Genomic DNA, 23,950 nt, shown 5'->3' with positions numbered 1-23,950 from the left:
GTGTGTGTGTGTGTGTGTGTGTGTAAGAGTAAGTGTCTTATGGGTGGAGGTCTGGGCGTCGGCCCGAGTAGCATCATGTTAGTTTCAGTCGTGTCAGTACCTGTCTGTGAGTAGGAAGGAGTCTCTTCCTGTCTTCGCCCCAGGCTTTCAACATTCATGTCTTGAATGTGCTGCAGTCATTTTATTCTCTCTATGAAGTGTTGAATACCAGTAACTCAGAGGTCTGGCACTAAAAAAAAGGCTCACAGAATGGACAAAGATTTTTTATTTACACCCTTTAGCACAAAGGAAACTTAGAGGACTGACTGTGATTCAGTGAGGTTTGGGGTGTGGCAGGAGACTTGATATCAGGTGATAGTGGTAACAGTGTCTGAGTCAAGCTAATGGACAGGCCTTTTCCACGCCATGACAGCATCTATTTCCTCAAACCCCTCTTGGTCCTCTTGGATCTGTTAGAAATGAGAAAGGGTGACATGAGGCAAAGCACTCCAGCTCAACTTGTGTGTCTGTAAAACACTAACATGTTCGACCAGCCGACGTGAGGCTGCAGATTCCTCTGTCATCCTGAAAATGCACGGCAATCATCACACAGACATTCAAGTTGTCTTTCAGTCGGTCTGTGAATCATTTGACGGCTGACCTGACTGCCTGACACACCCAGTCACACCGCTGGCTAAGAAGGTCTGAGAGCTTTTTAAAACGATCAGAACAAGAGCTGTTGCTTTAAGGGTCAGGGCTCTTTTGACCTTTAAATGCCTGGCTACATGAGTCTTCACATCAAATTCATCATTTGTAGCTCTGCTTTTTTTAATTTTTTTTATTTTTCTACTATACTATGACATGATCAAAACCCAAATAACACAACACAGCTGATTATAGATTTTTTGTAGGCCTAGCATACAGTTATCCCAGGAATTTGAATTTTTAGTAAACTTGTGACAAAAGACATTTCTGCAATCTTTGGCAACCTGGGTTCAGGTCCAAGAACACAAGTCAAACACCCTAACCAACTTTTGTCAGTCTCCTCCTATCTTGCAGGGAAAAAAAACACAATTAAATCTTTGGTAATTAATTAATAACTAATATTGAACCATTTTATTTTATTCTTGTCTTATTTTAACCGTAATCAAAAAAGGTTCTCTCAATGAGACACTGGGTCTTATTATAAGAAAGACTAGTCCGCCCTGAAAATGACTCATCAGCAGGAAAACTGACAGTTTTTTTTTCTCATGAGCTTTTTGTGTTAGACTCAGACTGTAAAAAAAATGGATGTAGTTTCCCCGACGTCACCTGTCTGTTTCTGGTTTTGAAGCGAATCTTCTGGCGCAGCCATATTGGAAACGGGCTGAGCGTTAAGTCCCATGGTCTTCATATCTTATCATAAAACATTCACACCTGTTCAGTGTGTGCCATTAGAAAAATTAGCTGTTCAGACCATAGACTGTATATACAGTGGACAGCGTGGCTCCGCCATTTCCCATTGTACGGTTTTGAAGCAGTAAAGACAGTGAGGGATTCTGGGAGAATCTGAGGAGAGCCGAGTGACAATACAAGGCAGCCAAATGATATCTTCAATCATCACAACAATCAGATGTGAGAAACATTTCTATGAGGTGTATTAATTATTTAAAGTTTGACCATAGCTCATCTGGAATGACTGGAGAGCTGGATTTTTTTTAACCTATACTGCAGCCGACCACCAGGGGGAGCAGTTTCGTGGCGATCTCTATTCAAGCCGAGGTAGATGGCGTCCATTTTTTTTATAGTCTATGGTTCAGAGAAACCTTTTTTTTTTGCACCAGGCTGTAAACATGTTTATTTCTGCTGTGAAACTTTGTGTTTGTTTGTTTGTGGCTCAGTGTGTGTGTGTGTGTGTGTGTGTGACATCTAGTATTTTCAGAGCAAGCCTCAAGTGCACACTCAAGAAACTGCATTGTCTGAAGCTCCATCAAGTCTTTCTCCATTGTCTTCGGCATTGTCTCATATTTTAGACCAGAGGTTGCCTCTGGTTAGACTTAGAAGATATTTAGATACACACACTCTCTTTCTGAGTGCCTTCCTTGAGTTAAACCTTTCACTAATCATTCTTTGTGATCCTGTACTTATTGAACTCGTGGTTTTTCTCTCTCTGCTGACTCTGTATCCTTTACTTAAGGGCGTCCCTCAAGGCTCAAATCTTGGGCCTGTAACTTTTTCTTTTGTATACTGTTTTTTATGCTCAAATCACATATATCCGCAGTACTTTGGAAACAACTATACCTATTCTTTTTCCCTTGTGTTGACGCCCTGTGTTTGTCTTCTCCTCTTAAACTTACAATTTGTCCAGAAGCTACATCTCACTCTTTTCAAAGGAGCACACAGCACCATGGCTATTTGCTGTATTCCTGCGCGTTTCTTCTTATAACTTTCATATGACTGAGTCTGTTAACCAACTTTAAAAAACTTCCATGAGGATATTTGATCTGTAAGAGAAGCATGAGTTGCATTAGAAAACGAAACAAGAGTCAGAGCTTATTTCTCACGTTTTCTGATGATCACTGACGCGGTTCCTCAGCACATTAATCTGAAACAAAGCAGGCATGACAATGTTATTTCATCAAGGTCTGTGAAGTCTGATTGTGAGCTGATGCGTTGAGAAACACACACCTCATATTTCTGTCTGCCGAACTGGTACTGCAGTTCAAACTTTTCTGCCTCCAGCTGGTACATCCACTCCCACAGCTCCTTAGCTTTCTCCCTGTGAGTCACAGAAGCAGGAAAATGGGACTCTCAGGTTGATGACTTGGTGTTTCATGGCTTCACACGGATCATAATGTTGTTATATTTGCGAAAACAAACTATTCCCCCAGGCCTTCTTCACTTACTTGAGTTTATCCTGGCTCAAGTTTTCAATGTCCAGAGATTTACGTCTGTCGCTGAGGATCTTCTTCTTCTTCTCTCTCTCAGTCTGCCTCTTACCACTGCGTTTTTCAGTCTGAGGGACACAGAGCAGTAAAACATGGCTCTGGTTTACATCCTTCACATTTTAACCTCATAAAAAAACTCCCACCAACAGCCTCTGACTCACTCACCAACTTCTGCATGTAGCCTCCAAAGTGGAGACTTGTGAGAGTTTTCTTCTTCTTGGCATCATCCTCAGCTCTTTTTTTGGCCTCCTCCTCCTCCTTACGAGCTCTTTCATCCTAGGTTACATAAATCCAAAGACTCAGATGACCACTGGAGACCTAAAATTGCTCTAAAGCTGCCTCAGAGCAGCACAATATTACCTCAAGACGCTTCTGTCGCTCCTTCTCCCTCTCACTGCGGATTCTGTGCTGCTCTGCTCGCTCAGAGCGACGTTTCTCCTGTGAAACACATCATTATTTAAGCAGAACTTAACACTATATGAGCACTGATACATTTGTGCCTCACTGGTTATACTGTAAGGCTCTCACAATTCTTTCTTTGAGATTAACAAGCTCTTCTTCTTCCTTCTTCCTGCTCTCAAAGTGAGCCTCTATCAGTGTCTGAAGCTCCATCAGGTCTTTCTCCATCCTCTTTCGGTGTATGTCCTACAACAACAAGCATTCAGTGTTGGTGAAAACAAAATTAAATATATTTATCTACGGTCTATGAGGTGTAAAAGAGACATGCTGTTTGAGGAAGAACATCAACTCAGACTGAGCTCTTCCAGGCCTCTAGGCCCTGAGAGAAAAACGTGTTGTTTCCTGTCTGTAACTCACATCAAAATCCACCTTCTCTCCATCAGGGATCTTGGGAGGGATGAGGTTGGGCATCACAAATGGCCTGCCGATTACAAAGAGAGACACAGATGGAACAGATAATGATCAAATCTACAGCATCGAAAATAAATTTTGAATCTACAAGAGCTTTTATTTGTGGTTTTGGCAACTCCTGTGGGCAAAGTGGTGTGTTTTCATCAATGGTGGTCTCGACCTGTACATGGGTAAGAAGCTTTCTCTTACTGCTGCTCTTTGGAGTAAAATGACCTACTCTGGTCAGTGTGCTCTACATTACTTTGTCTGAAGCAGTGGAACGAGCAGTTAAAACACAACCACAGTTACCAGAAGTTTGAAATTCCAGGTCTCCAGTCATATTACTTTAGATCTCAAGCCTTAAAAATGACACATGTACTCCTGTGTAGTATAGTACATGTTTAGTAGTTTTTACAAGCAAAATATAGTTTTAATACTAAGAGCGAGACAAGAGCATTGAGCAATATTGCCTATATATGTTTTTAAATTTAGGTATTTTTTCCACAAATTTTGTAATTTTTGCAAGTTAATGAACTATTTCAGAAAAAAAAACTTTTTCTTTGATTCATTTTTTGGATTTTTTTTTACTTCTGCAAATTTCCTAACCTTCAATTAGTGTTAATTTATGCAATTTCAATATTTTTGAAATTTCAAAAATTCTGAAAATTTTAAAAAATTTAATTGTTTTTACATTATGTACATTTGTAAATTTTCCTTTTTTTAAATTTCAATCTTTGCCAATTTTCAGGTTAAAATGTTTTGCAAATTTTTAAAATCATAGTAATTTTTTATTTTTTTTTAAATAAAAAATATTGAAATTATGGAAATTTCAAAAATAAAAAAAGAAAATTCAGTACTATTAATTTTATGTGATTTTTGGATATTCTAATGTTAACATTTTTTTTTTTTTTTTTTAAATTTCTGTATTTTTATTTTTGCAATTTTTTTGACTTTTGCCAATGTGTTAAATTTGAAAAGAAGAAAGAAAAATTGTTTCCCATATTTTTGAAGTTCTTATTTTTTATGTACTAATCAAAAAAAATCCCTTCTATTTTAAATTTAGCAAATTTTAAGGAATTTCAAAATTTTTGGAAGAGTTTGCAATTTTTTTTAAGGTCAAAAAAATAAAGTACAATTTTATAAAGTCAAAAAACTTCTTGTATAGATAATTATTTACTAGATTTTAACTATGTACTGAATTTTAATCACTCTATAGTCTTAATTATGAAGATAAAGTAGATATTGAGGCTCTGGAATGACTTTAATTTAGGTGAGCCAAGGCAAAAGGGCTCCTATGAAAGTTGCAGAAGGTTGCAGACCCCTGGTCTAAAGGATAACATCTTAGTGTAGGCCTCTGTATGTGTTTGGTGAGTTGGGCCATTGACTTAAAACTCATTTATAATTGATTTATAGTGTGTATTTCTTTACTTTAGACAAAGCATAAAAATGATTAAACTGGCATTTTCTACTTGAAGGGGTTCACTAATGTATAGATTTCTATCTACAGAGTATTATGGTCTTAAAGTAAAGCTGGATATTTTGCTCTGTTTATTGCGTAGATAAATAGAAGGATGCATGCACATTGGGCATTTTGATATGCTTGTGTACGTGTGTTAAGCAAAATGTAATCTGAAAAAAAAAGCTTGCTCTGGCAGCATTTCATGTTTCATGTAGGAAATAATGACAATGACTGAGATGTGATTTCTGACACACTTTGCAGCAGCCTGGTACAAATAGCCACAAACTGGTATTATCGCTGTCCCCCACTCCGTTTAAACATAACACTGATCACATCCAAAGGATCCAAAATCAACAGCTTAAGTGAAAAGCTGCTCCTTGATCAGCTGCAGTAGATCTGTACAGACTGAACAAAAGATTCATCAGTACTCAGGAGAGGTGCTTGGAAAAGACTTTTGTTTACCTTGGACAGAGTGATGTCGACTGTGTCCCACTGTATTTCTTTATTTAGACTTTTATGCTGAACTAAGCAGCTAACCTACCCACAAATAAGATGATAAAACATGTTAGACTGTTCCTCTAATCCAAAGTCAGTCTTTCCCTTTATGGAGCTTAATCACCCAACAGTAAATATTTGGTTTCCACAACAGTACTGTAGAAGAATAAACCCATTGTGTGTTGGTGTGTGTTGGTGTGTGTTGGTGTGCGTGTGTGTTTGCAGGCTACATTTGTGTCAACTCACTTGAATTTTGGTTTGGCCTCCTCCTCTGTTGACACAGAAAATAAAGAATTAGAAAGAGGAGACAACGATGAGCACACCTAGACCACACACTCTGTCACCAAAAAAAACACCAAAATGTTTCTGTGATCCTACCAGGTGATACCAGCAGGTTAAAACAAAAGAGCCTGAGTGTGTGCCCATCACAGCAGGAAATTCACTGCAGCAGAAAGTTCATCCGAGGCTACCTCTGGTGTGATTAGATTCTAGGCTGAGCCATCCAAGACAAACAGTGTAAAGTGTGCCAACAGTGACTTTGAAGCAGTTTAGATAAACATGGTTACCTTCCCCATCCTCTCCTTCCTCTCCTCCTTCTCCATCTGAAAACAAAACAAAAGACTCAAAAGGTTTGAGTTTGCCAGGGTGTATAATGCTTAGAGATTAGGAGGGGGGTAAATAACAGTGTGACTACATGACAAGTAAGCAGAGACCAAAATAGAAAATTGAGAAAGCAAAGTAGAGCTTGCTTATCTGTGTGACGTGTTTCAAAAGAGAGGTGTTGCAAGTGTTGCGTATCATAAATAGCTCTCTGAAGAGGTGGAGACGTGATAATAAGCAGTTTCTCACCAAAGACGGTAAGGCATGTGTGACCTCTGAATGACACTAACATGAAAGAAAAGGGTCTGTTACATTAAGAGGAACTTTGGCCTGATGGTCCCGACTATTTAAAATAAAGGAAGTTGTCGAGGTACATCCTCTGGGAACTCTGAATACCACTCCAGCTCACTCATGCAGAGGGGTTCTCTCCATGAGAATAAAATTTAACTTGTTGGACAGACAGCTGAAAAAAAAAGCATAATGGAAGCACTGACATCATTTGGTTTCATCCTTAGGGGATCATGAATTTAATAGTTGTCGAGATATTTAAGCATGAACTGAAGTGGGGAACTGATTAATAACCAAACAGATTCCATCCGTAGATCCAAAAACTGGTTTATTAAAGCTCCCCAGATGATAAACTAAACTGGCTGCAGAAATGCTGCATTCAAAGACCAGTTTGATAGTTGGACAAATAACCTGTCTGTGACACATCACAGGAGTCTTATTGGGCGTTAACAGGTCAAAAGGGAGAAATGATACATAAAGCTGTGACTGAATCTGACTAACACCTCTCCTGTGTCACATGTTTGACTTCAGATAGAGAAACACCTTAATATTGCTGATTAAGCTAAACAGCTAACAACTAATTCTGACTGATTCACTGTGGCCTGAGGGCTGGGAGTGAAGGGGAGGCCTGGAGATTACTCTCAGTGTCTGTCTGCTGTGACTAAGACAGAAACGAGGGAACAAAAGTTATCAAACAGCTCCAGACCGTCACATACCAAAGTGACATGTTTCTGAGATAGTGCATCACTTTCCCGTCAGTGTCTTTGATTATGATGATTAATCCTCTCTGTCTGTAACAGTCTTTTACACACTCTGATGATGTCTCCCAGGGCAACAACTGACATACGACAACACTGTTTTGAACCCCTCACCTTGTTCTTCATTAGCTTCATTAGCTTCCTCCTCAGCAGCTGGTTTTTCCTCCTCCTGTGTTTCTTCTGACATAGGAAGACATACAGAGTGTAGTGATACATCTGTGAAAATCTTGACTTGTCATTTTTCAAAGTTCATGTTGAGATGACTACACTGAGAGAAGAGTGAAATATCTTTTCTCCCTTTTTTTCCCTTCATTCCTGCCAAACCAGGGGCATGTTTGAACTTCTCGGACATGACTCCAGACTGTGTGAGTCCAGTCACTGCACTGACCCTCTGTCCTGAAGAATAGACAACAGTGTTTCCATGAAAAGCCTTTGCAGGGAGATAACAAGTGGTCTGTTTCAGAATGAGCTACCCAGCTCTGGTATTTTAAGCTGACAGCGCTCAAGAGCTTGTGAAGAGGAGTGTGTGTCTGTGTGTGTGCCTCTTTGAATCAAACCAGATAAGAACCACTTTAAAACATCAGCATTTCCTTAAATTTAAAATCAGGTCCATAGGTTCGTGAGCAGTCAATCTAAATTTGGAAACTTAAGAGATAACAAAATTACTGAAATCTGAAGAAAACTCCAAGGGCGAACTTTTGGACATGTATACCATTCAAAAACAGCTTCACAGTCATTCCCTGATTCTGTAATGAGCCAAAAGGGACATTTTAATATAACTCACTACTGTGATGATCCTGATGCCCCTTTTGGAAGAAATTGGTAGTGTCTCCCCATGAGCAACATCATTCAACACAGACCTGCATTTTTAACACTGCTTTCAGGTGTTTAAGCGTTAGCGATGCAGGATGCAGAGTGATGAGGTAATGTGTTGTTTCGTAGCCATGTTAGCCACAGCGCAGCATCATCAAAGTTGTTTAAACTTTGGCGTCTTACTGTTGTACGTTTTATTATCAGTAAAGTGTAACTATTGACCCTCAGAGCAGTGAGGCATTCACACACCTGCTCCTAGACTAGATCTATTTCACTCTTTTATCAAAAGTTACCCTGGTTATACTGTAGCTGTCTCTAAAAAAAAATAAAAAAAAATTAGACAGTAAAAAAAAAAAAAAAATCTTTGTCTTTGTTTTTTCCTACTACAGTATTAGCCATAAGTAAAAAACAATGTAAAACTACAACTACAGTTTAAAAAAAAAAAGAAAAAAAAGGCCTGCTCGCTAACATCTACCTGCTGAATTTCACTGTCAGAGCTCTAACACCTGCTGGTGACTGCTGAATATGGACCCAAGTTTTTCACAGAAATTTTGACTGATAAGCAGTTTAAATCACCTGCCTTTAGATACACATTTTATTATTGAATCAAACATCAATGCTCAAAAAAAGAGAAAAAGAAAAAAATCAAGGAATCTGTCAAATCACATCATTTTTAAGTTAGAATTATTCTTATGTTATGATATTATCCCAAATAGTCATCTCTTCCTGCAAAGGTCAGGATGCTTCTAAAAAACTCATGGTTTTGGCACCATGGTCTTAGAAACAGGGAGATTTCACACCAGTAAAGTTTTTCATAAAGGTGCTTCCAGCTCAAATCACAAGCAGTACCTTCCTCATCCCCCTCCTCCTTCTCCTGCTGCTCCTCCACCTCCTCCTCTTCCTCCTCTACCCCCTGCTCCCCTGCTGAGCAGAAGCACAGAGTGGGTCAAGCCAAGCCAAGCCAAGCCAGAAAGCTTTCATGCAAGAAATGAAGGAAGAAGAAAGGAAACAAGAAAATAAAAGAGGGTAGAAAGAAAGAAAGAAAGAAAGAAAGAAAGAAAGATCTCTTAAACAATGACTGATCCATGATTCATGAATGTCAGTCATTGCTTCCCTTTTGTGTTAATGTTGTCAAACTAACCTAACACGACCAAAATCTTTCATTTCTTCACAAAGATTTTCATTCACAGATGTCAGAGCTGTGCCACCTTGTTAGATTCACATACCTTCAGCAGCCTCCTCTTCTGAGTCACAGACAGGAAAGTACACAAAAGAAGGAAACAATAAATGGAAGCACATGGTGAGAAACATGAAGCATTGATGGGGAGGAGGAAATCACTTTAAAAATCTTCAATGATTACACTTCACATCCTGTGGAATCTCCTAAGAATTGACCCATCCCTAAATTTGACTGAAGGAGAAAGGTGGGTGGCATCAGCATACTTTTAATTGCTGTAGTGAGAAGCACAAACCCATATTCTTTAAGCTCCTGTAAGGACCTTATGGTTAGTATTGATTCTGGTGCCCCCTGTGGACAGAAGTGGTACTGCAAGGCTTCACTTAATCTTTCTTTACATGTGTAGGTAGAGCTGGTTCTCTCTTATGCTGCTGGGTTGTGTTCACACATGACACAAATAGATTCATTTGAGTGAGTGAATTACTGTACATTAGAAAATAAACATTAAGATTTTTGACAGGTGACACAATCATGCCTCAGTTGTGTGAATGGAGTGAGTTATACATGTAAATGGTCCAAATTCACAACCATGTGTTGCTCTATTATCTTTATTCATTAATGAGAGTTAAATAATTTGTTCTGACATCATCTATCTGTTTTTTCTTATAAGTTTTAAAGCCCACCTTCAGCAGGTGCCACATTGGAAAAAGCTTGATCAGATGATCTAGTAGGTTGTGAAAAACTTTGATGGTCTCTTGATTTCTGCTATCTGTTGTATACTCACAAGCTAGTACTGCCCTGATTAGCAAAACTGTTTTTCCTCCCCAAATGTAGTCAGGCTTAACCATGTTTGATGACAACAAATTGTGTCAAAAAAAAATTCTGCAAGATTCTTTGGATGTTTTTGAATGGAGAGTTATTCGCGTAATGAGTAAACATAAAACATTCTCAACTTTAAGCTAGTAATTGATTTTATTCATATCTGGTGTAAACACAATATGACACCTGCCTCTAGTCAGCCGATTGAGGCATCACAGATAGCTAAGTATGTTGAGTTTCTGTAGATTCTCTGGTTTGTCGGTAAGATAATAATAATAATAACAATAGATAATAAATAAATAAATAAATAAATAAATAAATAGTAGGGATGTCCTGATCCGATCACGTGATTGGGATAGGATCGGGATCGGGGCATTTTTTAACGATCGGAGATCGGGGGAGACAGAATCGGAAAAAGCCTTGGGCCTTAGTTCTTGTTTTTAATTAAAATGTGTATAATAGCACATCATCATTCATTTTAGAATAGAACTTAATTTGTCATTATAACAAATACAACGATATTGCAAACAAGAAATTGCAACCATATTGTCACACACATACAAGGTTATCTTGTGGTGCACCACTGAGAAGCTTTATTTTTATTTTGTTGATCCAATGCTAGACTAAGTGGAGAAAAAAAGCGATATCATTGTTGGCTTGAATGATATCTTCATTTAAACAGAATTAAAAAAACTCAAAGGACAACTTGTAGGAGTTTTTTTCTTTTCTTTTTTCCTAATGGATTGCTGAAAGATCGGATCGAGAAATATCGGGATCAGCAGATACTCAGAGTAAAAAATCGGAATCAGATCGGGAGTAAAAAAAAGGTCAGGACATCCCTAATAAATGGTGTTTTACTTTCAGCTAAAACCCCTCACAGGAGCTTTAAGCAAAACGACAGACCATTCCACTAATTCATAGAAAACCTTGTGTAAATGGAGGCTGTAAACTAACACACTAGGTGGGCATTTGAATTTGTACAAATTAATACATCAATGTGACGTTTTCATTCATAAGAGACATGACTTGCATTTTTTGTCTCTCAAAACCATTGTGAATTGGAAGCCTATATGCAGCACTGGTTAATGTGTTAAACTCACTGGATTAGTCAGATAATACATCTGTCAGAGCATGCGTTTACTGAGTTTTTACAGCAGATCACATCTCTCAGCAGTGCACAGTATATGGTGAGTCACAGCAGGTACAGTCCTTACCTTCCACCTCCCTGTGAAATGCAGAAATGTATGTATGTTATTCCTCTGATACAGGAGACTGCCATTTGTCAAAGTCATGACAAAACATGTAAGGACACATCCTTTCTGCAGTTGCTCTGTATATACTCTGTGCATTTTTCCTGCTCCAAGACACACATGTGTATTTTCAGACTGAGACATAAAGGTATTTGATCCAAGAAAAGTGAAACAAGCTTCAACATACTCCTCGTACTCCTCCACTACTTCCTCAGTGTCAGACATGGCAGCAGGGGAGTGCTCTGATCAGCACCAGTGAATCTAAACATCAAACATAGTTGATATGAAGTTATATACACTAAAGACTGAACACTTTACAGTCTGATTTATGCATTCTCTGGTTGAAACCATATCATCAGTGAACTTACCTGAGGCTGAGCTGAAGACAGAGAGATGATAGACTGACCCTGTGTGCAGCAGAGGAGAGGTCCCTGCTTTTGCTGACAGAAACTCAGAGGTGAGGTCTCAGAGGGTAAAGGGATGGACTGCTTTGTGGGGAAGAGGTTTTAGGACCCCTTGTTGTGTTATTAATAGCTTTCTGAGATACCATGTACCCACAGTTATCATGACTCCTTAAAAGGCTGCTGTGTGACAGGGCTAGACGAACCTGATAAAGACACGCTGGCTCACAGACAATGATTCATACACAAACACACACACACGTTTCCTCACTCTTGATTGGCAGCCTGCCACTGAGAAAACACAGACCTTCAAGTCTTATCTACATCCTCCCTGCATCGAGATAAGTGATGTTTAAAGAGGACATGTGCGACTCTGACCACACTGTTTATGTGTTGTATTAAGAAAGCAATTAAAAACATCATGACATATTTGTTGTCAGAAAGCATTTATTCCTTAGACAGGTGGCAGTCTGCCTGTTGATACACAACATAAAACATATATTTCAGCAGATAAGAAAAAAAACATCACAACTCCAGAGCGTTAACGCCTATAATTAAAAAATAGATATTATCAGCTTTAAGACCTTCACCTGTTTAAAGTGCTTTTATAATTACTCAAATCAAAGAAAAAGCTAAAGGGTTTTTCATGTAAAAATATCTCTCTCCTCTTTTCCTTCCCTCTTCATTTTTACATACTTCGAACCATGTTTCAGTGTTTAAAAAGGAAACACATTGTACTCTTTGAAGAAGAACAAAGTTGTGTTACTGAAGCTTCTTAAATTTTGTCATTCTCCTGTAGTCTTCCAAAAAAACATTTAGCTAGCTCTAGCTAGCGCTCTGTTTGTCATGTCTGATCATCAGGTGTGCTCCAGCAGTGATGAAACGAAAAAAAAAGCTTGGAAAAAAAAATCAGTCAAGGTTATCCTATCATGTTTCACTTCTCCTTGTGCCCTCTTGCCATCCAAATTCTGCAATTTAACACACAGAAGTAAAGCAAGTTACTAAATAAAAGTTACTACAGCATCCTGAGAAAACACCATGCTTTTTGAGTATTTGGTACGTTTTTGTTGATTACATGAGCTGTTGGGGAGTAATCTTACCAGTTTGGTGTTATAAGCTGTTGTCCTTTACTTGCAGATTTTCCCAGACATGGTTTTGGGGTCGCTGTCCTCTGCTCTGTTCTCAAAAATGCTCCTCTTGCTGGTGATGTCCACATGTCTCAAGTCCTAAAGAGAAAAATGAAAAAGTTTTCACACATTGCTTCAAGGCAATGAACCCTCAAAACAACAGACAAAAAGCCACAGCGTACACACTGATATGAGTCAGAATAACTTCTCTGTGACCCAAATAGTTTTTTCTTACAGAGATAAACGTGTCTTATAATTCACACATCACTTTATATCAAAATCTGTTACACATGATACAATTTAATTTAGGAATAAAGGGTAAACTTTTTAAACTCATTGACTAAAGAATACCACCTTTAGTTTAATTTAACTACTTCAATGGCAGAAAATGTATTGGACATTTATTTCTATTTAATTCACCTCTTCATATTTCATCATAGCTGCCTGGAAAGCTGGGGAAAACCTCCTGTTCACAACAAAGTAACTCTGAGACAGTGTGAACAGGACTTACTGTAACACCCTTCTTAGTATTTACTTTTTTTAAAGTACCCATCATGTTTTAAGTTAATGTAAACACAGTTTTACCATAATTCAAAGTACATTCAAGATAGATACAGGACATGGAAGAAACAAACCCTGTTGCTGCCAATTAGGCTAAAAGAGTAACACTGCCCTCTAGCTGCCAGATGTAAAACTTTTACAGGAAGCGGTTGTGCAAAACATAAAGCAAAAGGCCTCACAGTGGGATTGTATGTAGACCCAGGTTGGTTGGTTTTGTTGAGCCAGCGGTTGATACGATCTGACATCCCTGATGTGAAGTTTCTAAATTCCTTAAAGAAAGACAAAAACATGTTTATGCTGCATGTTTTAAATAAAAATGACCTGAAAGAGAGCACAAAGGTAGACTTATTATACCTGTCTGGAAACTCCTGGACTGGTGGGGCATGAGGTCGGCTGCTCCTTCTCAAAGAGTCCCCTCTTCCTGGACACTTCATCCAGCAGGTGCAGGGTCCGCTGGGTCACATCAGTAGATCTCATGACTTCTGACTTCTACACATATAAAAAAAAGTTTAAGTCAGAAAAATGAAGGAGTTCTCACTGAGGCGATCATGTACGGTTGTCTGAGTCTGACCTGTGCAGCTTGAGTCAGCCTCTCCATTTTCTCTTTGATGGACCTGGATGAAATCCTCTGCCTGGAGCTGGAAAATCAGCAAAGAAAACTCACCTTTATGATAGATGCAGCTTGATACACTTACTATGAATATAATTAGCTAAATGTAAGAATAGTAAAAAGGAAAATGACTCCAACATACTTTCTCTGGAAAGATGAATTATCTTCATTCTCATTCTGGTCCTTTTTCGAACCACCAAACAAAAAAGAACAGTTAGCCATATACTCATGACAAATCCTCAATGTACACATTAATACAAAAACAATACATGATCGCCTTGTTTACACTCAGTTTACTGGAAACTGGAAGTGCAAGGTGTAAATTATAAATCATAAAGCCAAGAAACTCAGGCAGTTGTAATATTTTCATTTCAAACTGTAAACATAAATCTTGACTGAAAAAGGCTCTAAAAACAATTTAAAGTCTTAAAAGTATTTTCCTAATTACTTACTGTGTTGGGTTCAAACTTCTTAGAGGCCATCCTCACACTTGCACTACAACATAAAAAAGAAGTCAGGGACCAAACCGATAGAAATAGATGGCATACTAAGACGAAATGATGTTTCTTTACCTCCTCTGCAGCGGTGAAACCTCCTCTTCTTTCTTCCTCATCATCTGATGGAAAACAGAAATATTACAGCAGAGGTTATACAGTCATCCTCCTCAAACAGCCAATGACCAGCACAGTTTGTCGCTTTGCACCTTATGATGTGTCAACAAAGCATCCAGTCAGCAGTGAAAGCTGGTAAATATGCTACATTATTAGCATGAGCCCTTAGCTTGAGCGGCACAAGCAAATGAATGTGAGCTGATAGTCCAACAGCTGATTTGAGATTAAAGCATGTTTTAAAAGTCAAATGAGCAAAAGATGTGTCAGTGTTGAGTTTACCCTGAAGGATACAGTCCTGGAGCTCTGTCTGACAAACGCAGGTTTGGAAGTCTGTTCAAAGTTGCTGCTAGACGGCGAGCCATTCTCACCAGTCTGAGGAAAAGTTAAGGTACATTAAATTTACAGCAAAGGTTGCATGTATAAAAATGCAGCCAAACATTTATAAGGCTGTAACTTCTGCCTTTTATCACTAGAGGGAGCTGCTGCTTTTTCAGACTCAGTGAGCAGATGTCAGCGTGTAGCAAAGCTTTTAGCAACTGAACTCGATGTGTCAAGTGAAAGCACACACAGAGTTTAGTTTTGTAACCTCACAGCGTGTATGTGTGTGTGTTAAAATACCTCTCGTGAGTGTCCGTTCTGGACAGGACTCTGAGCTCCTCGGGGAGAGGGACTCTGGCAAGGTGATTGCCAGTGCACCCCAGGCGACGAGGGAGACATGGGAGAGCGGGGGCTCATGGGAGATGTGCACCCGCTGACTGAGGGACTTCTGTCGAGTGAGATGGAGACAGAGCTGCAAAACCAGAGGCACATAAGAGGTGAAAGGTCAGTTTGCAAAATGTGAATGAGGAATCAAGCAGTGATCCAAAACTGACTCACAGGAGAGCTTCAGATATAAGAATCTGTACGACACCCTCACTCTGAGTTCCTACTTTTTAAAGAATAAAGACACTTAAATGAAGACTGTATGTCTACTGTGTCAATCCACCCTCCATGGATAATCACATGGTAATTTTATAATACGACAGACTTTAATCTCAGCATATTCAGAGGTGGTAAACTACTTAAGTTTTAACCTGTGTCAGCTTCATTGATAATGTTCTTTTATTAGCTTTATCTCATTAAAAAATGTTACCAAATGTCTTTACTAATGTCCATAAGTCTAACTTTGTATGGCTCATTTTTCGACACAAAACAACAAACCATTTTTATGTATTTCATTGATGCAATATCTTTCAGTAGGTCTCTATTTAACCTCTTTGTAGCATTGTTCTTGTCTATCACTGCAATTTAACTTCCTCATGCAGAATCAATACCCCTTTATCTCATCCTAAAAAACTATTTGATCAGTATTTGACCCACCCCAAAGACAAACCTGCAAAAATGAACAATAAACAAAATTGGGTGTTCATTAACCTGACAAACTTGCGTGCCGGGTTGGATGGAGGCTTGGGATCAGGGGCTTTACCTGTCGACTCCCCGTTTTCGTGCTGACAAAGAAACAAACAAGGGAGAAAATAAACACGAGTTCACAGCACACAGGCTTTCACACAGCATCTGGGACACACCTTGCATTACATAACACAGAACAGTTATGGCCTTATTTGCAGATCCGCTGAATAGAAGCTGGCTGTGTTATAAAAGATAAGAGTTCAAATTATGACCTCAGGTTCACCTTATCAAGGTTTTATGGATGATTTGCATTATCACTTTATACACATGAAAAAAAGTGACGAGATGGGAAATGATCAACGTCGCATTAGCTTCATTTTCCTTAAATCTGCCTATGATTTTATACTTTCAGACGAAAAAAAGAATAACAAGTGAGTTCAAGCAGGCAGGTTTGATTGATGCAAGTTAAACATGTAAACATCACACTTTTGTGCTTACTGAATATTGCCAGTAAATGTTCAGTAAGTCTACAGAATATGTAACATTTATATCTCTGAGTGGAGAATAAAAGAAGTTGTTGTTGTAAAATCTAGGAAATGATTAACATGTCTCACCCTCAGCGTGGGGTAACAGTTAACTGTGATTAACCACTCTGCCGTGGCACCATGTGCTGCCACTGTGTAATGTCTAAGTGAAGCACGATTGGGTTGGATGTGGATTACAGTCTGTGTAGCGTTTGTCAACCTGTGTCAGTATAGGACTTCTCTGTCGAGAAAGTTTGTTTCAAGAAGAGCTACAAGTTAACTCAGACTGTGATAAATCTGTTGGATTAATCTTTTAAATACATTTGTTGTCCTCAGAGGATGAATCCCCCAAATCATCAGTGGTTTCCTGACACTTTATTTTGCACATCTAGCATGTTAAAGTTTTGACTATGCAATAAAATACCTCAATACCTTCTGCTTTGATTGAAGTGACTCCACTCTTACTTGTCTGTTTGTGATGTTGCTGCTTGTGCTAATGCTGCGACTGTTGCTGTTTCTGGGATTGTATGAAGAGGTTTTCACTGGTGGTCGTGGTTTAGTGGATTGCACGGGAGGAAACACACTGGCCTCGTCCTCGTCCATATCACCCAGCAACTCAACCCTCGCCCCGCTTCTGCAGGCCTCCGCTTCATCCTCCCCGACCTCCTTCTGTCTCCTCAGCGTCTCTACGTGCCTCATTCTACGCTTCTCATCACGGACACGCAGCATCTCCACGAAATCCAGCTGCATCTGCTCCACACTAAAAATCAAAGGATGATGGATAATTCAGATCAGGGGCACAAAGACCTGTCACTCATTGGTCTGATCAGGTTTCTATAAAGAAAAGCTCCACAGTTCCTTTCTTTGTAAACTGAATCTGCCCCAGGTAATCAGCTGGTGGTGTTTTTGAGCCCCTTTAGACTCCACACATGTGGTGTCAGGTTTGTTGGTGTATGACAGTAAACAGATAACACATTCCCACAGGGCAAATCTACAAGTCCTCTCCTTCTTCTTCTGAAATCCATCCTTAAAAAGGTGCACAAACTAAGCAGATTGATTTACACAAACTAGCATCCCTTTGGCCATTTTGCTAACGAGAAGAGAGGAGCAGAGGACTGTGAGCGATGGGATCATGTTCAGGCAGTCTGTAAATCAAGTTGTGGCAACACAAATCAATAAAATCTGCTTTAGGAAATCATGAGGAAAAACCTGTTGAGGCCCTGGGACGTCTCACTTGTGGAGTCTGTCTCAGGGGTGGTGTCACTGCTGGATGTGTCTCTGTCTGTTAGGTTGACTTCGGAGTCGGGGTCTGCGCCGGTGGAGCTTTTCACTCTCCTTCTCTTCTCCCTCTCCACCTCCTCCTCATCCTCCATCGTCCACTGGCGCGCCAGGCTGAGGACAGTCATTAGAGGCACATGGTTTAGAAATGAAACTGAAGCAAAGATGAGACCTGGACAGGATGAAGATACTAAACAATTCATAAAATCTACTAAACAAATCAATAAATCCAGATGACAGCCTGTTTTGCTTGGTGGAAGGGATTATTATAGGCTAACGGTTACGAAGAACCTGCTATACTCGTCCATCAACTGCTTATAAGTATAGAGGCATGGTTGTTTGCTTATCTGAGTAACTTTAAATAAACTGTTCAGTCTACATTTTTCCAGTCATGTCTTCACTTAAACTTTAAAGCCTGAAGCAAACAATGACTTATTATATATTGGACTCAATTTAAATACCACAGCTCAGGTAAAGGTGCCTGAGATAAATGAGACACCAAAGAAGACAGAGAATTAAGACTTGTTTATGTTTGCTAAAGAGGTAATGGTCGTGTCAATACAATTGAAAACACATTTTCCTCAAATATGTCTGGGGTTTTTTTTTATATTATTATCCGAAGATGTCTCTTCCAGCTACTCAGAACATCTCATGACAAACAGCAGCCACGCAGGTGTCTGTCTCCATGAACATTTGGAGTAACTTGAATTAGCTTACCTGGAAAGAGCCGACCAGTTCTTCCGACTGATGGACATGTTGGACGAAGTATTAATCCAAAGTGTCCAGGTGTTCACGACAGAAAGAGAATCGACCGTCAGAGAGTCTGAGGGCGGCAGTCAAGTTACAGTAAGAGCGGTATAAAGCAGTCCACCTTTACCCCGCTGCAGCTCACCGAGGTGTCACGTGACTGCAAAGGTAAGCTACCCACCTAAGATGAGAGAGAGGGAGGGAGCGCGCGCGCATCACCATGTATGGCGGTGTATATGAAAGATAAAGGGCCATGAAAGTGGTGAAGGTGCCATTATTGTGTCTGTTACGATAGCTGTGACGTCAGGCTAGCTGCTTTGTCGCCTTTGCACGGCACCAAGCTGCACACCGTTTTTATGCAGACGTAAATAAGCAACACAGTGTTACTCTAAAACTGGAAATTCAGAGAAGAAGATATAAAACTGAAAACAGGAATCATAAAGACATGGTATTTTAATCCTTTATTTTAAAAAATTCTGTTGTTATTGAACTTATTTGGTTCTCTCTGTTTTCCCTCATTTGTGCCTATTTTAACCCACAGTCTGACTCAGACTGTTTGCTGTGTGAGGCTCCACCTTCCACAGGAACTCACCTGGACTCTGACCCAGACTCAGTCCAACACACCCTCCACCTCACCTGGCATTTTACTACACATGTTCCTGCCATATTCTGTTCAAGCCATGGGGCCACAGCAACCAGGGTATGTCTTTGAATGCAAAAATGTAGGATTTGTTGCTGGTCCAGATACCTGTTGTTTAGTCTAACATGAGCCAGGTTGATTCATGTCCCAATAAGGTTGACCTGTTGATTCAGCCATTAAGATGCTATCTTAAAGGTCTAATTTGCATGTCTCTTTCCAGAGTATCTTTACAGCTGCAGTGTCCACATATGTTCCTCTTCCATGAAGGAAACTGTATCAGACACGTGATGTCTGAGAGCTTTTGCATCAACCTTGATAGGGCAATAACGATTAGAGAGCCATAACTGGATGACTTCAGAGAGTGCTTTATGGGCATGCAAAACAGACAGCAGCTGTGGAAGGCTGTTTTATAAGCAGGCAGCTTGCAGACATGAACAAATTAGCAGATGTGTGCTCTCTTGCAGTACTGCCTCTATATAAGAGGTGCATCCATGAAAGTTTGACATTGTGTTCTACTCACATCTTTGATTAAAAACAAAGCCAGGACTCTGCTTTTGATGGGCTGTGCTCTGGCACATGTTAACTTTTTCTAATTAGCACCAAACTCACACACACACACAAGGCAGGTGGGACAGTCATTAGCCAAACATTTATTTGGACGTGATTCAAAGTATTGGACAGACTGACATTGCGGCTTGGTGATGGTGGTCGATGAAAGGCTGGGGGATCACCAAAGGGATTGCAGTTAATCCTGAGTTGGAAATGGATGTTTGTACAAATTTCCAACCTAATCCATTCAGCAGTTGTTGATATATTTCCGTCAGTGCAGAATCGGTGAGCCAACAGACCCCTGTCACAACCCAAGATCTGTGAAGCAATAAATTATTTAGATGTTACATCCATTACGGCACACATCACAGAAACTCCACTATAAAAGCTATAAACCAGGTTTTATTTATTGCACAGTCGTCATGATAAAGTACGTTGCACAATTTGCCTAATCTTTACAGTTAAGCGTTGATATCTCTGTTGTATCTTTAAAACATGAAGCTTGCAATTGTGCAAGTGGAAGTCTATGTGCTAAGTAAGTTCAAGATTCACAAAGACATTTAAACAGTGTTATTTATCTAAATAAAGCCTTAAAATTCATGATATGTTTATTTTTACAGTTTTATTTTAAATCCAGCCAATTCAGAAAACCACAGGTTGAGTTTTCAGTTTTTCATCAAACAAAAATACAGTCGTTACATTATTATTCAAAGACAATTCTATCCACATTAGTTCCTATAAAGTAAAGTCTGCACAGTTTGCTGTAATTCTTAACAGTCTGTTAAGTAAAGATAATAACAATACAGATAATTGCACATGGTAATTTGACTTTGTTGTTTTTGACAACAAAAGGAGTGTTGTCATTGGATTGAAATTTAAAGCTTTAATAGACTGTAGGAAAATCAAACCAGCTCAGGTGCAGGAAGAGATATGTTGCTCATGTGACGTCTTCTCGTTTCACTGGGCAGAACCTTTGGCAGCGTCAAACATCTTCTTCCTCCCCTCCATTCCTGACATGGCCTCCACGTTCTTCCTCCAGTCGCTGTCTTCCACAGGCCTCTTCTGTACGGATACAAAACATGGTATGAATAAGGAAGAACAGCTTTTGTCTTTTTTCATTCAAGAGACGAAGTGAAGTGGAGCAGGTTGGTTAAAAAAACATCCTATCATCATTATTATCTGAACCCTTTAAGGCCTGTGTTTTCACCTGGGAATCCCCTGTGACAATACTGTAAAGCTGCACTAGAATAACTGGTTTCAAGCACCTAATACTCTCACAGACACAGGGATCCTTGCAAACACACACAGACAGATACACACCAGCACCAGCTAATCTGCTCACACTCACACACAATCACACACCAACCAGTGAGCTGAAGCAGCTACAAAAGCTTCTCCTCTGTGTTCAATGGGATCATTGTCTTGTGTACCGTACCTTCTTTTTTTATACACACTCTCTGTAGCCACCCTGTACTGGCCTACTGCTTGGTATCTCTAACACACCCTCCACACACTGACACACACACACTCATGAACACAGTTTTCAGGTGTCCTATTGCACAGTAAACACTGACATCATGCTGGGATAAAACTGTTGGTGTGTTTCTGATTGCCATACTAAAGGTACACAGCTGATTGAGGCTGGTTCGACTTTCATTTGTGTGTTTTTCAAATGAAAGAATGTTTTTCTTACACACACCTTCTCAGTGTCCTCTTTCTTGACAGATTTTAGGTTGGCCCTGAGGTCCATAGAGACTTTGTGCTTGGAGCCCAGCAGAGAGCGAAGGATGGCGTCAGCAGACACACGAACACGTCGGAGGTTAGGCCTCTTGAATTTCCCCCTCAGGTCCAACACCTTGATGTTCAGGTCTTTTATCTGGAGCAGGGACAGGGAATTTAAGTAGGTTCTTCTTTTCATTAAGCTGATAAAGTGCAGTATTTTGGACTGGGCAGTTTACCTCACGTGTGTTTAGCATGACCTTGGCTTCAATATCATAACGCTCTTCATCCACCACATCTATCTTCTCATGGAGCTCTCTGCAGAGGTCCTGGACATACAGTTTTGTGTAGAGTACGAATGTACAAGCAATCATAAGTATCCTGAATTACTTCAGTTATACAACATTGTCTTATCTGTAAATAAACCTTTGAATACTTCTTTCTTATTTATTAGAAAGTGTGAATGACCTGGGTCACTGAGAAGACAGATGAATGGAATAATGTGGGACATTCAGGGCATTTCTTGGATGAGTTACCTGAAGCTGTGCAAGGCTTAGGCCGCTGGTTTTTAGAGGAGGAGCTCTCTCTGACAGATACTTATTTTTCTCCTCCTCTTTAACCAGGATCTCCTGTTCCAGTTCTTCCTTGGCTTTTGCCACCATCAGACTCTGTGCAAAATTTGATGTCAGGTACATGTCATCATGTAAGAACGGATTATCTGATATTAATACAGTACAGCATGCAGCACGTGTGTTTGTATCTTAACATGAATATTTTCTAGAGTCACAGCACATCGCACAGCTCAGTATATTAAGAGTAAACTGCCCTCTTGTGGTCAAACATCTATATTACACTATCAAAAAAAAAAAAAGGTCTGGGACATCTCACCTTGAGCATCAGCTTCCTTGAAGCTGAGATCTTTGGTTTTCTCTGAAGGGAGAACATCATTGAGGGCATTGAATACAAGTACTGTAGTTGTTGTGAATTATTTGTCTAAATAAATGTTTGCTGACTGGAGTAATTGTTTTGAAGGATATTCCAACTGTTAAATTTTGAAAATGTTCTTACCTCTTGCCTGTAAAAAAAAAAAAAGAAAGAAAGAAATTAAAGATAATTACAACACAAATCTCAGAAATTTTCTGTGAATATTTGTGTACATCTATATTGAGAACACTCACATATGCTCAGGCATCTTGGTTTTGGGATCTCGCTGTGGGAGAGAAGGATGCAATCAGTAACACACACGCTGAACAGTTGCTGACATTTCTTTGTCAACTGCAGGAGGTCAAGACCTCACCCTCTTCTTAATTAGCGCTCTTTTACAAATCTGAGATCCAGTTTGATGCGTTAAGGCTGTCAGCAGACAAATAAGTCATAACTCTACACACAGACCTCTGTCCTCCTGCTTGTCAACACTTAATTCACACTCAATTGTGTTATTCACACTCCCTTGTGCTTTCAGGAAGTATGGTCACGTCTTGTTGAGGATCACAGAAAAACCAGCTGCATTGTTAGGACTAAGAACAAGCTAAGTCACAAATGACTGAAATGAGAAGCACAACCTGTGGCTTATAAAGGTAAATGGTAATCTCATCAGAATTCCTCTCTGCTGTTGGCTTCCTGTTATCATCAGGGTACTTGTACATTGGAGACATTAAAAATTGATGAAATAGATACTTGTAAGAACGATGGTTTTTAATGATACTTTTATACATCTATGGAGTTTTTCTTTGTAAACATTACCCATCATTTTAAACTATCATTCAAACTTTTGCATTTTTAGTATCAAAAATATCAGGTTGTGGGTTTTTTTCTTTCCTTGTGTTGTTCTCACTTTTGTCCTCGCATTAGCTCATTTGTTTTCACACTCAGTCTCTTGTCCCCCTGCCCTTTAACAAACCACCAAATGATTTCCAGCACTTTCACCTCACCTCACCTCACCCTTTCTCTTATTACTAGTCCCTTTCCCATTTAACCAGGCGCTGCCAGTTAACGTGATGCCACCTAAGACCCCCCCTGAATGATGGAAGTTACGAGCTGCTCCAGCAGATTAGGAAAATTCCTGCCTGATAGTCATCCTTCATCCATCTCTCTCGCCTCTGGTCCCCATCTTTCTCCCCAGGATTATCTCAGGGAGAGGAATTTAGAGTGGACTGTCTCCCCAAATAGACCAGGGAACATCTGATAGACAGCTGTGGGGGGTGACTGTGCTCTGGGGTGCCCAGGCAGGATCAGAGATTTACCCTCAGTAACTCATGGATGCTTAGAAGCCTCTGTGGTGCAGCCAACTTGGCAGTCAGAGAAAAGAGAAAAAGCCAAACATGTTTTGGAAAGTTTGTATCAGCCTCTGATTTTAAAAGAGCTGCTTTGACTTTAGATT

At 39.6% G+C, this 23,950-nt stretch overlaps 3 protein-coding genes across 3 annotated transcripts; all 3 read right to left on the bottom strand.

Moving 5' to 3' along the window:
• Positions 1-415: 415 nt before the first annotated feature.
• Positions 416-11,639, bottom strand: tnnt2a (troponin T type 2a (cardiac)). Its single transcript, XM_074681384.1, has 11 exons — positions 11,611-11,639; positions 11,379-11,389; positions 5,956-5,980; positions 3,723-3,786; positions 3,435-3,551; positions 3,267-3,344; positions 3,072-3,182; positions 2,865-2,974; positions 2,647-2,737; positions 2,523-2,563; positions 416-449 (listed from the first exon to the last, which is right to left on the bottom strand). Exons 1-11 carry the CDS (start codon positions 11,637-11,639, stop codon positions 416-418), a joined length of 711 nt encoding a protein of 236 aa, XP_074537485.1.
• A 774-nt stretch (positions 11,640-12,413) lies between these two features.
• On the bottom strand, positions 12,414-18,733 carry lad1 (ladinin). Its single transcript, XM_074682048.1, has 14 exons — positions 18,633-18,733; positions 17,847-18,029; positions 17,103-17,397; positions 16,138-16,211; positions 15,343-15,514; positions 15,004-15,096; positions 14,686-14,729; positions 14,566-14,608; positions 14,256-14,296; positions 14,075-14,141; positions 13,858-13,992; positions 13,683-13,772; positions 12,916-13,041; positions 12,414-12,783 (listed from the first exon to the last, which is right to left on the bottom strand). Exons 1-13 carry the CDS (start codon positions 18,668-18,670, stop codon positions 12,943-12,945), a joined length of 1,374 nt encoding a protein of 457 aa, XP_074538149.1. The 5' UTR covers positions 18,671-18,733; the 3' UTR covers positions 12,414-12,783; positions 12,916-12,942.
• Positions 18,734-20,808: 2,075 nt separating this feature from the next.
• Positions 20,809-22,515, bottom strand: tnni1a (troponin I type 1a (skeletal, slow)). Its single transcript, XM_074681557.1, has 5 exons — positions 22,459-22,515; positions 22,107-22,238; positions 21,810-21,899; positions 21,551-21,727; positions 20,809-20,913 (listed from the first exon to the last, which is right to left on the bottom strand). The coding sequence occupies exons 1-5, from the start codon at positions 22,513-22,515 to the stop codon at positions 20,809-20,811; spliced, it is 561 nt and encodes a 186-aa protein (XP_074537658.1).
• Positions 22,516-23,950: the final 1,435 nt, after the last annotated feature.

The sequence above is a fragment of the Halichoeres trimaculatus genome, unplaced genomic scaffold (assembly GCF_033239565.1).
Source record: "Halichoeres trimaculatus isolate MK-OKI-2021-1 unplaced genomic scaffold, fHalTri1.1 fHalTri1_scaffold_11, whole genome shotgun sequence".
Taxonomy (NCBI): domain Eukaryota; kingdom Metazoa; phylum Chordata; class Actinopteri; order Labriformes; family Labridae; genus Halichoeres; species Halichoeres trimaculatus.
The sequence above is the reverse complement of the archived record's forward strand: the minus strand, read 5'-3'. Positions and strand labels throughout refer to the sequence as shown.